Below are 17,847 nucleotides of genomic sequence, written 5' to 3'. Positions count from 1 at the left end.
GTGTGTGTGTGTTCAGCCTTACAAACACAACATCACACTCTTATAATACAAACTGATGACTTTTATATGTGAGGCTCTTGTTTCAACGAACACCTCCGGCAGCAGAACACAGAGGGGCTATTTAACAATAAATTTGGGGATTCTAATTCCCTCTCTTTTAGTATCAGTAAGAAACCTCCTAAATCTTGTTATTCACAGTCCAAAATGTTAATGAAAGGGGGGGAAAATGACTGTGAATGTTGCCAAGATCAACTCACAGCTTCCTGGTTTTCAAAAGGGAGTTGAAGCGGAGAGGAACAGTGAGGGGCTGCTCCAAAACTCTGTCAGACTCATAATGACTATCACATTTTCCGTGTGTAGCAAAAACTGCAGACAGAGGGAATTCACTAAATTCATTTTCTGGCACCTTGCAGAGCTCTTCACAATGTTTGCCGTGCATGCATATGGTTAATTAAATTAAAAAGGAATAAGATAAAGTGTATTTCTGTTCACATACGTCAGAAAATGTTGGTGCTCCACTTTGAGTCAAAGCTACTCTGAACATGCAGAGTTTGTGTTAATGTAGCCCACATTCACAAAAGTCTGTATCGTAAAAATAAAATGTACAACAGTAGTTGTCAGGATGACAACACATGTCAGTGGGGCCGTAAATTGTGTGGCGAGTGAGGAAGAGGGACCCTGACAGGGACTGTCAGCAGACCGTTAGATCCAGCCCGCTGTTTGGCTCATTCTTTGTAACCAATGCAACATGAAAGCACGGCGGAACAAGCCTGCCAGCCAGCAAGCAGCCGGCCAACCATCCAGCGGACGTCTTGTTGGTTGGCTAACGTTAGCTTGCTGACTCTGTGCCCCACCTGTTGCAGAAAATTAGCCGCACAAACCTGTCAATCATCTGGTGATAGCAATGTGCTTTGTGTGGATAAAGCATTCACTTGTGAAATCTGACTGATTTAGCGGCTGGCTCTCTGCCTTGTAATGTGACTACTCCACTTCTGCGACTTACCACCGTGCTTACCGCAAGTCGGTTTATATGGAAGTTTATATGTTGCCGTGGCAATGGTACACCTACAAACAGCTGCCACTGTCCATTCTGCTACGTTGATTTGAATGGGAATAGCCTTTGTATCCATTTTATTTCTATGGTCTGTATTCAGTGACTCCATATGTTTTCTCCATATGCCATACTTCCCATGTATGGCAGTGATGACAATGCTTTTCTTACAGGCATGTAAAGAAAAGTACGAATACAGGGCCGTATTACAATAGACATTCAGTATGTTAAAAGGAATAGAAGCAATTTTATATCTTAAAAAGCAGTAGTAAAAGACACTTTTTAGCCTTAAAGCACGTGTGTCTTCACGCATAAAGTAGGTAATTTATAATCTGCGGAGTCTAGCAGTCTGGTGGTGTTGGTCCGGATGCTGGGGGGGTCAATCTGTGGGAGGGATGCGTGGGGTCTTTTATGATGCAGCCAGCTTTTTTTGATGCATCTTTTGGTGTAGAGGTCCTGTGTGTAGATGTCACAGTCAAATTGTCAAAAAAGTGAATCCTACAACTTACTTTGAGTATGTGTATTTTGTTTAGTTTTGTTAAGAATAAAGTACAGGATGAAAGAATACGTCATCACAACAGTTTTCTGTTACCCGTCTCTTCAGAGCACACAGCAGTTTGATAACAAAAACCTTTTTGCTGTTTGGAGTAACAAAACCATCTCTTTGGTCCCCGATAACTCGTGTGCACCGCAGATTCTTCCAGAATCAGTTTCCCTTTCCAGCACTTCCTCTAGATTACCCTAAACACAACTGTTTGTGTAGTAATTTAAAGCCATTGTCTGGTGTTGATTACTGCTTTGGGTAAGTGGTGTGATTCACGAGCCAGATGTCAGACAGCTCCTCTTGATGCTGCGTCTTGACTTCAGGCTGCTCTGAGGTAGAAGAGCGTGCCATCCTCATGTCTGGAGTGTGTGTGTCTGGACAGATTTTGGCAGAAAAACGTCCTCTTCTTCCTGACCAGGCTGGCGTGTTGTCATTGACTGACAGACCACGCCCCCGCATCCGACCGCAGATGTGGCGGGCCACCCAGAAGGAACTCCAACACTCACGATGCTTCATAACAGACGGCATTTCCATTGTTACCTACCTCAGAGAGCAACCCGTCGGTTTTTAGACCTGTTTTTGTATTTGGTCTTGCTGACTTTGGAGCAAAAGTGTATCATTTTGTAATTGAACATTCTGCTTGCGGTTTGCGCTCACCCTTGGATATGAATTATTGTTCTGAGCAGTTCATACAAGTGATCATATTTTTTAGGTTTCCATTCAGAATTTTCCACTTTCTGAGCAGTGCATATTTTGTTCAAAAGATTATTTTTTTTTAAATACTACTTGTACACTGTAAGAAATAATCAGGTTGAAAAATCACCTGTGAAGTTACAAAAAAGCTCAACTACAAGATTAGATTATATAACCGTATTTTTCAAATTTGCTTGTATTTTCATCTGTAACTGAATTAATTCGAAGCCTCTTTAAAGCCCAGTTTAGACCAAAGATTCACGACAAGACAAGTTGAAATTTGCAACTTCTCGCAACGAGCCAGTTTGCAGCATTCTAAAACCTGCCAGTTGACACCAATGCGACGAGACGGTGTATCATCTCCATAACAACGCCTCTTTGTACTTACATTACATTACATGTCAATTATCTGACGCTTTTATCCAAAGCGACTTACAATTGCTGTATATCAGAGGTTGCACGCCTCTGGAGCAACTAAGGGTTAAGTGTCTTGCTCAGGGACACATTGGTTAATGTACCGCAGTGGGAATCGAACCCAGATCTCCCACACCAAAGGCATATGTCATATCCCAATATAGCCCATGTTACTGTGCTTTTCAGACGTTGACGCTCCGTCTAAGACTCTGCCATTTCGACCAGCTGTTTGTAACATAAAAATAAAATGGATTATGGATCATTTTATTTTTATAGTTCATAACTGACTTTACCAGCAGACCTCTGTATTGGCTGTTGAAACAGGTGACGTCCCTTACGTTCTAAAACCAGCCTCTGCGACTTAAACAGCTGAGTCGCAGCGAGACCATGAGCTGGTTTGAGTCGAGCTCAGAACGCTGAAACTTTTCCTTGCGACGTTCTAAAATCGTCTTGTCACGAATCTTTGGTCCGAACTGGGCTTTAGGCAGTCTAACCTTCTAACAACACACAACACACAGTCACAATATTCATATTTTACAGCCCTCCATGTTCTCTCAAATCCACCGTGGAATGATAGAGCTTCTTATTACAAGCAACCCTAAATCACAGAGCGGCTTTCTCCACAATGACCATAATGTTATACCGACATTACCCACAAGCGACACCAGAGCAGAAACCACCGGCTCAGGAAGAAAATGTCAGTCCACAGTTGAAGAAACACATTCAGAGAACACAAGAGGTGCTTCGGTGTAGACCTGTCCTCCGTCCATATGGCGCAGTGAGTGGTGGATGTGGCCAACATGGTGATGTGTTTGGCTAATGTGCGCATGGCCTGTAAAAGAACTGTCCCATTGAGATTTTCCCCAACCGGCTTTCTGTCAAGTATCCAAAAAATCTGCACAGCTCTTTAAAGCCTACCTGGTATTGTCTGGCAGCAGAACAGGAACTGTAGTTCAGTACATTTACATTTCAGACACTGTTTTAGCAGGACATGAAGCGTGACAGTAGACTGTTACGACAGCTGAAAAATGAGGGGGTTTTTGTGGTCATTTAACTACAATTTGGGTTATCTTGGAACATGCTTCTAGTGGCCTTTATCGGTTCTGCATGTTTAGGTGATTTTGCATTAGCACTCAGCCGTGGTGGTTGCAGCTCTGAAGCCTAAATCCCCTTTTTAAGGGGAATGACCTCAACCCTAATATGTGTGTCATTTTGCATGCAGGAGTATACAGTACACCACTTTCTTTACTATAACCACGATGCTGTTTATGCTGTACTAGCAAGTAAATAAAAAGTTTTGTAAACCGGATGCAAACAAAACCAAAAATGGTAGATTTTATTGCCTCCAATACCTTATTTTTCTTGGTTTATTATCACAGCTTCTTATCAAAGGGAAAATGTCACCTTATTTATTTTATTTCTGGTTTTCCCTGACTGGCGACACTCAGCTGTTTGTTTTTCTTTGAAGTACTTGCCAGTGCTCCTTCGGCACTGGGGGGTCTTTGTAGTGGTTTTCACATTTTGACTGCCACCTGAAGCAACCAGCGGAAGATCTCTAGACATCGATCAGATGTGGTTTCGGAAAACAGCAACTCAGATCCAGACTTGCAGCTGAGAGTCGACTTCAATATTAAAAATGCTGAACGAAAGAGACTTCTTGTGGTGCAACATTGTTAAAAAGAAAATAAGATTCAAATACTGTGTGGTTATATTGTGAAGTGCTGCACTTTGTAATCATGTCTTCCAGTTGAATGGCAGCTGACTGAAGACAAACCGCCGTTGAATCATGTCTTTCATTGGATAAAGCATTTCTTTTGTTTTTCTTGTCCTGCTCTCCTTCATTCTCTCTTTGAACTACTTCTTTTTGCTGATGGTGTTGTTTTTCCTTCAAAGTTGAGCGTAGTCAGACTATCAAATTCTGGATGCTAATGTGAGGGTTATTAAACAGTGGGCCACACACACACACACACACACACACACACACACACACACACACACACACACACACACTTACTAGAAAGATGCAACGTTTTGGGGTGCTTAAGCTCTGATGTTTTGCTTTGTAACCAAAGCCCAAGTCACTCCGTTGGGCCCCAAATCCCTAAACTGAGTAAGTCCATTCCCGCTCCCCATCTCTCATTGTTGATGTAGTTTTCTGGAAATACGACCTGTTTGTGTAACTGCAGCGAGCGCTGAGTCTGTGCAGAGCCGAGCGGGGCCTCCGGGCTCACGGGAGGGGGCAGGGCTGCAGGGCGGGGCGATGCTGCTGCAGGCTGCGTGCCTGTCTGACCTCAGCTCATCTGAAAACCATTTTGGAAGTGTTTATTTCTCTACCTTTACTATCTGTCGGTGAGATGTCATTATGGTAGCAAGCATGAGGAGTGGGCAGTTTGGCCATGCTCTCTGTGTCTGTTCCAAAATTATTTGCAAAGCTGACAGACCACTTTCTGTTTCAAGAAAGTGAACAACTACAAAGGTTCTTTGCATCTTTCCAACTTGCACATTCAGTGGAGACCAGCTGATATTTTTGCACTTAGTAAGCTAAAATACAACAACAGAAACCCATATTTTCTACTTCTTTGCTTTTTTAATGTGTCTAATGGAAACTCATAAACCTGTCATTGGATCAAAGCGGATCTGAAAGATGAATTTGATCTTTGTGTAGAAAATAAAAGTTCTGCCTCACTCCCCCACAGCGAGGCGGCAGACAGTTGGAGCCTGAGCTGCTGGATGCTGCAATCTTGGTTGCCTCATAATTTGACAATGCCTTTTGTTGGATGTGATAAAAAGCTATGTCAGAAATATTCCTTTTTTCTTTCCTTCCCATTTTTACGTGGATGATCTGGCCCATGTCACAGTCCCTGAGAGGTTCCTGGCTCTCTGTGGATGATGTGACAGGGGTTACTGGCTTTTACAGTTCATCCGTCATTGCTTTCTCTCCACCTCTCAAATCTTTAAATGATTTAGCTTTTTTCACTCTCCCTCTTGTTTTCTCACATTTCGTTTTTTCTCTCTGAATTCATTATACATATAGCCACGAACATCATGCCCGCCTGTCTCATGTGATGGAGGCGTATGGTTTCAATCATATGAAATAAACGAGATGGAGCCTGAATCAGGCCACACATGGAGCCGAGATGGTGCCAGTTTCCTGCAAGGCCCCAAAGCCATCCCATGAACTCAGAACCCTTTGGCCCTAATTCTGCACTTCCTCTGATTGCGTCATTGGCAGGTACGGCCTTGAAGTGAGTGCAGTGGGCATGCTGCAGGACAGGGAATATTCTCCAAGCTGTTAAACAGTCAGTTATTAGGCGAGGTAACCATGAAGCCAGGACCTCCGCTGCGAGAGAGCTTTCTGCATTGGCCATGGATCGTGTTCAGCGTGTACTCTCTTCACATGTTCCTTTTAAAAGGAAAATGCTTCCAAAAGTATAACTGAAAGAGCTAGTGATTTTATTTTCATTTTTATGTCCATGTTTTTGTTTTGTGGTTCCAGAGTTATGTATAAAAGAAATCCAAATCACATTTTCTCTGCCAGAAAGTCTCCTTTATCTATATACCTTCTGTATGGCTGCAAAGTTGAACACAACAAGTTTACTTCTGATGCTCCTAACATTCTAAAGTTTTTCCAATTGCGATAAATGTCACCAAGGCAGGCTTAGCTAAAGTAGGTACACCAAGGAGGTGCATTGAAACATCACAAAACACATTGGGCCACATTGCAAGTAATGGAAGTTTGAAAAGATCCAAAAGGGGACTATTTCTTTAAAATCGTGCACCGGTACAAACACACACACACACACACACATACACACACACACACACACACACACACACTTGTGCACACACGCCATTGCAGCACATGATTTAGTGCAGGCCACCTCACCATGTCATTGAGAAAGCTGAGCGGTGTATGACTCATTCATTGAGCCATCATCTCCCTCCTGACTGTAAAACAGCTTGGCTAAGATTACAGTGTATCAGAGATCTTGTAAAACTGAAAAATAATTCTGCTTGAGTAATGAAGGACATATGGCATAAAGGATGACTGTTTAAGAAAACAATTGGAAACAAACAACTACAGTTTTGGTATTCAGTAAAACAAAAAATCATTTCACAAACAGCAGAGACACTGTTGGTAGATAACAGCTGTCCACTCTGTAATGTAATGAAGATTCATTTAATCAAGTTGTGGACTTGAGTGCAATTTTGAGGCACTTTAAGCCATGTGTAAAATGTTTATGTGATTGAAGTATATTTTAAATGATTCTGAGGGCATAATTTTTGTCTGCAGAGAAATTAGACAATTATGGTGAAAACTGGAGAAGTTTGTGTCACTTTGTGTCGCTTGAACCTGTGGGATGATGGGAATGTTTAGATACTACCACTAGGGGGCACCACCGTCCCAAATCTTTAAAGTAGTGCTGTCAGTTAAACGCGTTATTAACAGCATTAACGCAAACCCATTTTAACGGCGTCCATTTTTTTATGGCGAGATTAACGTTCTTTTCGGCCTAGCAAACTTTGTCGTTTTTTTCACATGCTGTTTCAACAACTAGTAACGTTAGAAAAACTACAACACCACACCGGATCTAGCTAGACCGGAAACATCACAACAGGCATGCCGCACATACTTGTTTGGGCTTGCGAGCCGGCCAAAGAGTAGGCTAACGTTACGTTACGAGTGGATGACGAGCGTGAGACGCCAAAATGGATGCCAATAAGATTGTGAATGGAAAGTTTACTTTTAAAAAGTTGACAAATGGTTCCATTGACAAGACCAAAGTGATCTGTGTGTTTTGTTGTTGTGAACTGAGCTATCATCGCAGCACGTCCAGTCTGAAATACACTTGATGACATGAGAATGTTAGTGTGAAATTGAACACTACAGTATATGCCAATGTTGTTTTCAGTAAAAAAAAAGACATTTGCACAAAGCAAGCTGATCCACTTTTCCATGTTAAGAGCATTAAAATGAGAAAAAAAATAATGGGCCAAAAAAAAATCAAGGGACATTTAGAATAGATAAAAATGTGTGATTAATTGCGAGTTAACTATGACATTAATGCGATTAATCGTGATTAAATATTTTAATCGTTTGACAGCACTACTTTAAAGCAACAAATAGTGGCTTTGAATTTTTGCCTCTCTGTTTTATCTGGCAGAAAACTTTAACACACGAGGCAGCTTTACGATTTGTATTGTATCCACGACGACTAAGCTTCCCTAACCTACAGTTTCCCTAAACCTAAGTGGTTTTTGTGCCTAAAAGAAACCAAAATGTAACCATAGCGTTGTCATATCATTAAATGGATTTATTTTTGAAACAGTACCGAGTCCTTTCAATAGTGGTGAATATCAGAAAGCACTTGCATGTAATTCTGGAGAGCATGGACATATTTTGTTATTTAATTTGGATGACTCGTTCTTTCTGTCCCTCTTCATTCAGTTATTTTCTGTCCCTTTTTCTCTTATATCCATTTCCTTCTTTCTCTCAAATGTTCCTCTGTCCTTCCTTTCTGCCTTTCTTTGTTTCTTTCTTTCTTCCAATGCCCAAAATAGTAAAAAGTGAGGATATTAAGTGACCTCTCCTTCTTCACAATGATTGTTTTTCATATGGCATTGTATAATTTTAAATACAGGATTTTTACTTGTAACAGAGTATTATCCCGTTCTGATATGCTTTGACTTAGTTCGAGGCTTAGAGGACTTCTTCCACTGCTGTAGTTTGTCTTGAACTCCTCTCTTTGTCTTTGGTGCCAGGTATAATTCACTGATTGCCCTCTTGGAGTAATGTGCACTTTGGTTCCTGGAAAGGGGTTGAGTGTTTGTTAGGCGAGGCAGGGATCCAAATCACAGTTTTTGTGACCTCAGCTCACAGCTTTGTGTTCCCATCCGTTACTATAGCGTCCCTTCTGCTATTTACAGTAAATAAACATTGTCTTTTAATGAGCAGGGCCCACACACCGGCCATGCTTTGCTGTGGAAATTACTTTGGCATTTCTGGGGCAAATGACCGGCCATGTTGAGATGAAAAAGATGATGTTTGGGTAATCCTTTGTTTCAGGAAATGAATGAAGACACTTAATTACCACTAAGGTGGACACTGTCTGGATATTATTTCAGCATAAAGGTTTTGCAGGAACAATGGGTGACTTCATCCAGCCAAAGCACACAAAGACATTCACATTTGAAAAGCCGCTGGTGTGTTGTTGTTGTTTTGGGAAAGGCTCTTTGTCTTTGGAGCATCAGTTTTGTTTTGCTATGAGCAGTAAAAGTGTTGTTGTCAGCTTGTGGTCTGAGCATCCTGGACGATGGTTATTTTTGTGGTTGTGGTCGGTCAAATCCGACTGTGTCTGACTGCGCAGGCGAAGGGAAAGATGACGAATCAGAGTCTGATTTAATGACGAGCAGCCAAACTAAAGGACGAGTCTCTGATGTTAAACTGTGAACAAGGAGGTCAGTGTTCACTTGTGTTTTTCCACAGTCTGTTGCAAGTTCTCTTCTTCCTAATTTTGAATATTTAATAAAAAGTGTGTCACACTAGAAGCTTCTTCTTTAACTTGATTACATATAGTAACTCCACACGTAGCCAAACTTCATGTGCTACAAACCTCAAGATATTTTATCCATGTGTGAGGATTTGTGCTTCTGGGTCGTGTTAGTGTAACAGATATTTGAGAATGTGTGAAAGACGTTTGTCCTGACTGTCTCATAACCATCTGGCCATTTGTCATGTAAACAGGCCATACCCTAGGTGTCTCTATGTTTGGTTTTTCGGATTGTGTATTATATAGGACTGCCCAATATGTGATATATAACGTTGAATATTGCGATAACGATATTACTTGCAATAGATAAACATATATTGAAATGTTGCATTTCTGCTGCTTTCAGTTTTCTGCTAAAATATAACAAATTGCTTGTTGAATTTAAAACAAATGAAAGGAAATCATTTCTAATGTTCTTTAATTTAACACATTGAACATGAAATTGAATATAAAAGGCACCACTAAAAAAAAGTGACAATTACATTTTAATGTGCAGTTTTCTGCTGATATTTTCTTTCAACCAACACAAAAAATAAAATATAAAGAATTGATATATTGTGCAGTCCTAGTTTTATATGGAGTCAAAACTTGATTTGCTTTGTCTATGTAGTGTTAATTTCGTCAGACGAGACGAGACTAAATATGTTCGTCAACAACCTTTTTTTCCATGACTAAGACGTGACGATGACGAGACTGCGCCAAGGTCCAAAAACGCTGACTAAGACTAAATTAAAATGCATTATTATAAAAAGACGAGACTAAAATGTTTTGCATAAAATAAAAACTAAGATAAAATCTCTCTTCATTTTCGTCTCCAATCGTCTATACTTTTTCATCATGAGAATATTCAGCTGTTACCGGGACCTGGTGCTACGGCACCGACAGGTGCCCTAACGACCGTTATCTACCGGACCGAATAGCCTGCGCTTCTCTCTGATGCTCCTATATGGACGTTAGAGTCAACCGAAACATCGCTGCACGGGACGCTAGTTAACACTACACTTGGCAGCAGGTAACGTTAGCCTACCTTTAGCTAGCAGTTGGATTTAACACAGTTAAAATGCTGACAGCTAAACGGTGTAAAGGTTTGTCTCTATTTCCAACACGAGACGTACGACAGTCTGCAGCTGCCGTTGTCTGAAAAACAACACAGATGTTGCGATCACTTGAAATACGCCTCGCCAGTTTCGTGCTGCATTTATTTTATTGTAAATTATCCTTTCCTCATGCAGTGGTTGTTTTTGTCGTTTACTGGTGAAATAAGGAAGAGGCTCAATATTTATATAACTTTATAGCATTTATTTATTTTTATAACTATTTGTCTGAAATGGTTATCAGAAATAATTTATTTCAAAAAAGACTAAAATGTTTTGACTAAAACTTGACTAAAATGGCGATACTTTTAGTCGACTAAAACTTGACTAAGATACCTTGAGTTCTCTTTTGACTAAAACTAGACTAACTTGACAGCACAAGACTAAGACTAAATTAAAAATAGGTGACAAAATTAACACTATGTCTATGGTATAGTCCCCTATAACACTTTAGTAATGCATAATATCTTGGATTTCGGTTTTAATTTCTTTATGCAAACTGTGTCGAATCAAATCATATTAAACAAAAACAGCCAGAGTAAGAGGACATGAATGTGACAATATAGTTTACAAAGCCACATCCCATGTAAGCATGGCTGTGGTTATTTGCAGGTAAAAAATAGACCAAGTTCAAACTGAGCTAAATTTGGTGAAAAAGTGAGCTTTATAGATGTCTATACTTACATATAAACATTGTTTTAACAGGAATTCAATGATTATCCTTTAATGCGTTATTTTTTTTATTATTATTGCTTCTTATTGAAATGTCGTCATTTAAATGCTGTTGAAACACGTAAACTAAACAGTTACTTTTCAACCCAATTTAGCCCATTATAACCGTGACAACTGGATGCCTTTTATCTCTCCCACTGTAAGTATGTGGCAGAATCTAGCATAACTAACTAACTAATGCTAGTTATTAAACCTCAGTACTTTATTGGTACCGACCAAAATGTTTCCAGACTTTTTCAAGTACAGAAAGCTGGCATCATATGGTTGATATGAGTCATTCTCTTATTCAAACTTTCTTTGATCAAACAGTTTCAAAGTGCATGTATGGTTGTAAACGTTAAATGAAAAGACATTTACGCTACTCAAAGTAAAGTGAGGTGAAAATACCAGAATTTCAGTACTGAAACTTGTATTGTTTGATTAGTAGTAGAGCTATACCGATCGGCCTATCGCACTATTATTATAGATATGTCGTAGTGGTATATATGTTGGCCGATAAGTAACAAGACATTTAGTTTGAGGTCATGTAACTGTTGACTTTCACTATGTATCTCGGTCAAAATTCTTTCAAAATGATATCTGAGGGATCCTTACCTAGATTTGTTCCATGTTTATGTTGTTTTCTTTTGTTTACTGTTGACAGATATAGTATTATTGGATTTTGTAAACTCCCAGATATCAATATCAAAAATCCAGTATCAATTGAGCTTTAATGAATTTTGTAAACTCTGCCAAAATAATGTAGCCACTGATATTAACTAGAGATGTTCCGATGGCTCTGATACTGCCTAAAACACTGGTATTGGTATCCGGAAGTACTGGAGTTTATGCACCGATCCGATACCACGTAATAAAGCCCTAAAGAAAATCTAAGTTAAAGTAGTTTATTTATGTTCTTTTTCCGTTATAACTGACTGTCAAACTGCATAATAAAAGAAAGTTCTGTGGCATTCATTGTCAACAAGAGTTTAACCTGAGCCAGACCGACAACAAAGATAGAAATAATATCACATCCATACAGGGATAGTAGTATACAGTTGTTAAAACATAATAAAATATATGACACACTGGTATCGGATCGGTACTCGCTATCGGCTGATACACAAGTTCAGGTATCGGAATCGGTATCGGGAAGCAAAAAATGGTATCGGGCCATCTCTAATATTAACCCACTCAACACCAGTTCAAATCTATTTTGAAATTGAAGTTGACTGCGAAAAATAAATGAACAAATAAGCCTTGATATCTTCTTCATGCTGATGCTGTACCTGTATTTAGAGACATCACAAGGAACAACAGAGATAGGAAACACAAATGATCGGCACATAATGTAAAACCAAGAACACAACAATATTATCCTAAAGCCTCACTCAGCATTCCAGTCCAGCATCTGTCTCGTCTCCTTATTTGTCCTGCTCATCCAGGAAGTGGCCCACTGGGAAATGAACAGCAAGCAGGTCGCAACCCCTGATAAAGCCTCGGACAGCCCACTGGTGTGTCGACACTCGGGGGTTTGAAGAGCTTACAGCTGCTCCATCTGATGTCTGTGTGCTCATAGAGGAGCTGTGAAACTGAAATCTCTCTCTTTGTTGTTGTGTTGTTGGCCATGTGTTTTGTGTTATGCCAGGTGTCCTCCATATTTGACAGCCAACGCAAAATTCTCCCCTTCTCCGCTGAGCATCTGGAGATCACCAGTCAATGCGCACTGAAATGGAAAGTGTTTTGGTATCATTTCAGTGCAGCAGATTTGTAAACACTGTCAGCCTGTTTGGATTGGAACAGCAAATTTGGGCAGCAGCGCTTTGATTACTGTGAACTGATGAACTGATATGCTTGCTTTTTTGTGGAAGCATGCATGGACTGACACTTCAAACATGTCAGCAGTCATGAATGATTCAGAAATGCAATCATTTATCGTGGCTGTATTCCCAGAGTGCACTTCTCTGCTTACAGTTAAACCAGTGGTCAAGGGAAGACTTTGGTGATTCCTCATACACAGCTGTGTTAGCCGCTTTGTGCTTAGTAACTGGCTCCACACACCCAGAGCTGGAGCTGAGACAAATGTCTTTTAGGTACACACACTTGGTAATACATTTTAAGGAGCCCGTTGAGGCTCTTAACATGATTATGACATGAGCATCAGCCATGTTTTAGGGCTCTAAAAGCTAAGTTCACTCTCAGGTGTGTGTGGTACAATATATAAGCAGACAACAACACACCACAAAGATATTTTTCTCCTGACTCTCATTTCCTATTTCTCTCCACCTTTGTTAACATTTTGTTGGTCCCACATAATTCTTGCTTTGCAAATGGGAAGATCTTGGCAAGAAATGGCCAAACGTCTCGAATAGTGGCTAGAGTTTATGTAAAGATGTCATGCCCTAAGATTTATTTACACATTTTTTTAGTGCAGCTTCAGGCAAAAAAAAAAAAAAAAGAATTGGAGAAAGTATTTTGCCTGAGAGGCACTGGTGTCATCTGTGCTTGCAAAGAGTCTAATCTGTGGAAGCATTACATTAAAACCCTTTTTTAAGTCTGAAGCTGCTATAATCAATATTTTAATATTCAATATCAAATGACCATATATTGGCCGATAGTTTTTTTTCAACAAAAATAACAAAACCATCTTAATACTGATTCCTGAGAATTCTGGTGGAAACATTATATGTAATGGTGATTATTTTTTCTTTTCTGTAATTTCTTCATTTGTACCTGCATTAAGTTTGCACATGACCGCAGCTTTAGGCAGATGAAGTAAAGTAGGTCTCTATTTTGGTGGTGGTGTCATTTGAGTTGGAAAACCATGGAAAGATTAAATTTAAAACCCTTTTTAACTCAGTTAAAACTTGCCCACGCTTTTTTACTGTAAATCTCGTGTTCTCTCAGGTTGGCCGGACACTGAGGAGGCCTCCCTTCCAGCTGGACTTGGTGTTTAACTGAGGTCTAACCCTCAGGGATCATTAACAATCCCTTAATACCCATAAGAACAATCAAGTTGTTAACTTTGGCATCTAAACTCCTATCGAGACCCCTGATGAGCCAATCAACGCTGCATTTTGAATTTATTGAAGTATTACCTCATGTATAAAACTAGATGTGTGGTGAAATGTTTGGCGCTAAATGGTCCTGGCCCTTTACTGGTTGATGAATAATGCCCTTGTCATTGACTGGCTTTCACATGGTGATAGTCATATATTGCACTTTTTGTGTTCTTTGTGCTGCCATGTTGAATAAGAGCTATACCTTCATATCAAGTGAGTTTCATTCCAGGTGCATGAAAACCAACCCCCCCCCAAACCTTTCCACACACTTCCTGAATTGAAAATAAAAAGCAGCTGTGTTCCCGTCAGCGCTGTGGATCTTGCCACTCATCTGTCATGAAAGACATCCTCGGAAAGAAATATTTCACAAGTGTCCCCACCAGTTAAGGCCTTTTAGTTTGACGCCAAAGTCAACTGAAGCTGCAAGAAGAGAACTGGAAAAGTGCAGATTCACACAGAGGCAGCATTTAACGTTAAACAGAAGTACAACACGCGTGGTTTACTTTCAGTGCTTCTCGTGTAAAACTCATGAAGTCTGAATCTTTGTGCATACAAAACAGACATCAACTGAAAAAGAGGAAGTTTGCTGAGTGAAGGCTGAGTGAAGGAAAATAAGCATGTTGCTGAGTGTAAACAAATCAGTGGGGGGGACTGTTTTTGTGTCCCCTGCCCCTTCACCACCCGGGCCCTTAGGGAACTGATGGACTCTTAAATGTAGACTCCAGGGCTGTTTGTCCAGATGTGGGACTCCTGGAAATGGAGAGTCCCGAGCTAACACCACACTCTACCCAACATGTCCTTTTTTAGACCCCTCTGCTCCAGAAAAAAAATTTATTGGATCATGCGGTCTTTCTTTTTACACAGGGATCCAGGAGGGCACCCAGTGCACTAAGTGTAAGAATGAATGGGCGCTGAAGACCTCCATAGCTCTGCTCTATGTGCTGTGTACTCTCCTCACCATCGCTGTTGCTGTGCTTGGATATAAAGGTAAGATGGCCCAGTGAGCTGCACTCTACACTCTCTTCCATCACTGTGAACTGATGGGTACAATTATAGGATAACAAACATTTTAAAACATCACTTTGGTGATGCAATTTGTTTTCTAAAATGTTGAAATGATTTGCTTACAGTGTGCTGAGAGAGCGGGCGTCCAAATACACTGAGAGCTTGTGTGTGTGTGTGTGTGTGTGTGTGTGTGTGGGGGGGGAGAGATCATCATTACCAGAGTGGTCTTCTGCATGCCCAAGCATGACATGAATCTTCTTTGGCAAAGTTTTCTTTTCATTATTGAAAGGCAATAGATCAGTAATGGAAAATATGAGGAGAGGACCACCACACCTATAAGAAAAAAGCTGCAGTCTTTCTCTCTGAAATCACTCATACATACAGATACGGGGTCAGTTCACCCAACAAACTATTTCAAAAACAGTCTTACTTAAAGAAACAGTTCTACATTTTGGGGTACACAACTCTCATGTGGTTTATCTGTATGTTAAAGGTGCTCTAAGCGATGTCACGCGTTTTTAAGGCTGCAACATTTTATGTCACTTACAGCAAACAACTCCTCACTATCTGCTAGCTGCCTGTCCCCTGAACACACTATAAAAAAAACGCGGTTTCTGTAGATAGCCCAGGCTCCACAAACGCCAACAAAAACAAGCATGCGCCAACCTGCACCACCAAATATAACAAACAGTGTTTCAGCGTTCCAGCAAATAACCGACAAGAAGGATTTTGGGGGTGGGGGTTGGGGGGATAGTGCGCGGAAGCACGGAAGGGAGGGAGAGGGGACGGGATGAGGAGGAGGGAGGGGCGAGCTAGCCTCGTTTTGTTTGAAAATACTTTGAACGTCATCAAGAAGTGCCGTCACCCAACATCGCTTAGAGCACCTTTAAATATGAAGCTAACAGCCAGCAGCTGCTTAGCTTAGCTTAGCACAAATACTGGAAGCAGAGGGAATCAGTTAGCCTGGCTCTGTCTAAGGGTAACAAGATTCGCCTACCAGCACCTCTAAAGTTGAACATTGTTTAATCTCCAGTGGTTGCCTGGCAGCATCATAGTGACGACAAGGCTCCAGAAAGTTACAACCCCTGAACCCTGAGGAAATAGTTCAGCACTTGTTATTAACACTTCGGTTTTTTGTACAAGATTCAAAATGTTAATTAGTGAACTTTAGAGGTGGTGGTATGCAGATTTTGTTACCTTTGGCTAGCTGTTTCTTCCTGTTTCTCCCTGTTTCCAGTCTTTATGCTAAGCTAAGCCAACTGGCTACTGGCTGTGGCTTTATATTTAGCTTACAGACATGAGAGTGGTATCAATCTTCTCATCTAACTCTTGGCAAGAAAGCGAATAAGTGTTTTTCCCCAAATGTTGGACTATTCTTTGAATGGGAGTGGTATGTAGCAATGCAAATACTTTTGGGTATTATTTGTCCAGGTTTTGAGATGTCCGTCTATCTATCGGTTTAAGCTGCTAGCTCAATACAATGGATTTCAATTTTCATTCATTGAATTCATCAACAGCATCTTTGCACAGACCTCACTGTCAACTATTGTTATATGGACTATTTATTCAGTAGAAAGTAGATCCAATAAAATCTGTTCCCAACATCCCGTAAATGGGACACTGATTTTCATTCAACTCCATTGTATTGAGGTGGAGACAGAAAATGCATATTTCGTTGTAATTTCAGTGCACAGACCCTTTAAGTTTCAACCCTGACCCCCTCTCTCTGTGCTTTCTGTCTCCACTCCACAACCTTCTCTCAGTTTATTTTATGAACACCTCCAAAGCTCACTCCTCCGGGAAGGGCCTTCAGGCTTTGTGGAGCTGAACGTCCTGTTTGGCTTTTTCACATTTTTTCCAGGTTGGGAAACGGTCTTTCGAAGAATTGAACTCTACATGTTCCTGCCATAATTGTGCTAAACGCTCCAATATGCGACTGCGTACGTCCCCTCCTTATGTTACGGTTAAGGTTTGTGAAAGTTAACATGTTCAGGGGTTATCTGTGCGTCTTGAGTGCAAAAACAATGATGTCCCCTTACTCTCTGAGCTCAGTTAGCCCTACTTGTTCCATAGTGCATGTTTTCATGCAGGCCTAATTGATCCCAGATGAGCAGTGAGTGAACTCAGAGCAACTCCAGCAGAACCCACTAAAATTGGGTTTTTACTGGCACTGAAGCAGTGCTCTGTCAAGGGAACCACAGCTCAGGCTAAACACACTCCTAGCTCCAGATGGTTATGTAGTGAGACCCAGAGTGCTCTATGCACTTAACATGTGTGCTTCTCTCTGTCCTCCATCACGGACCCACAGAAACGTCCTCTATGTGACTCTTTTGTTTTGATGCAATTTAACCTTAGAGGTTTGGCCTGGATTTAGTGTCCTCTGTCTCCTACAGCCTGTTGTCTTGATTGACACGACCAAAAGCATGATGAAGTCATTCTTTGGACTCTGGAGGATTTAATCCCGTTAGTTTTCCCTAAAGACAGTAAGAAAAGAGACTGGAGGAGGACATAACCTGTGCATTATACTTCACTTCCTGTGTGAATGTCCTTTTATTCTCAAACCTCTCTTGGTCTGGTATGACCAGTAGCTTATAGCAGCTAATGTTAGCAAACTTTAGTTGCTGTGTAAGTTACTGAGTCAGTTTCTGACTTTGTGACTCTTCTCTACTTGTGCTACTGTTATGCTATGCTTTAGCATTTGACAGTCAAACAGTCAAATGGT

At 40.7% G+C, this 17,847-nt stretch overlaps 1 protein-coding gene across 1 annotated transcript in view; it reads left to right on the top strand.

Moving 5' to 3' along the window:
- Positions 1-17,847, top strand: part of LOC114549651 (collectin-12) — a 45,579-nt gene that overhangs the window by 20,383 nt on the left and 7,349 nt on the right. Inside the window, exon 3 of the mRNA XM_028570044.1 lies at positions 14,985-15,107. Within this exon, the coding sequence (XP_028425845.1) occupies positions 14,985-15,107 (123 nt within the window). The remainder of the gene's footprint in view (positions 1-14,984; positions 15,108-17,847) is intronic.

This window comes from Perca flavescens, chromosome 22 (assembly GCF_004354835.1).
Source record: "Perca flavescens isolate YP-PL-M2 chromosome 22, PFLA_1.0, whole genome shotgun sequence".
NCBI classification, from domain to species: domain Eukaryota; kingdom Metazoa; phylum Chordata; class Actinopteri; order Perciformes; family Percidae; genus Perca; species Perca flavescens.
This window is presented reverse-complemented; position numbering and strand designations above follow the sequence as displayed.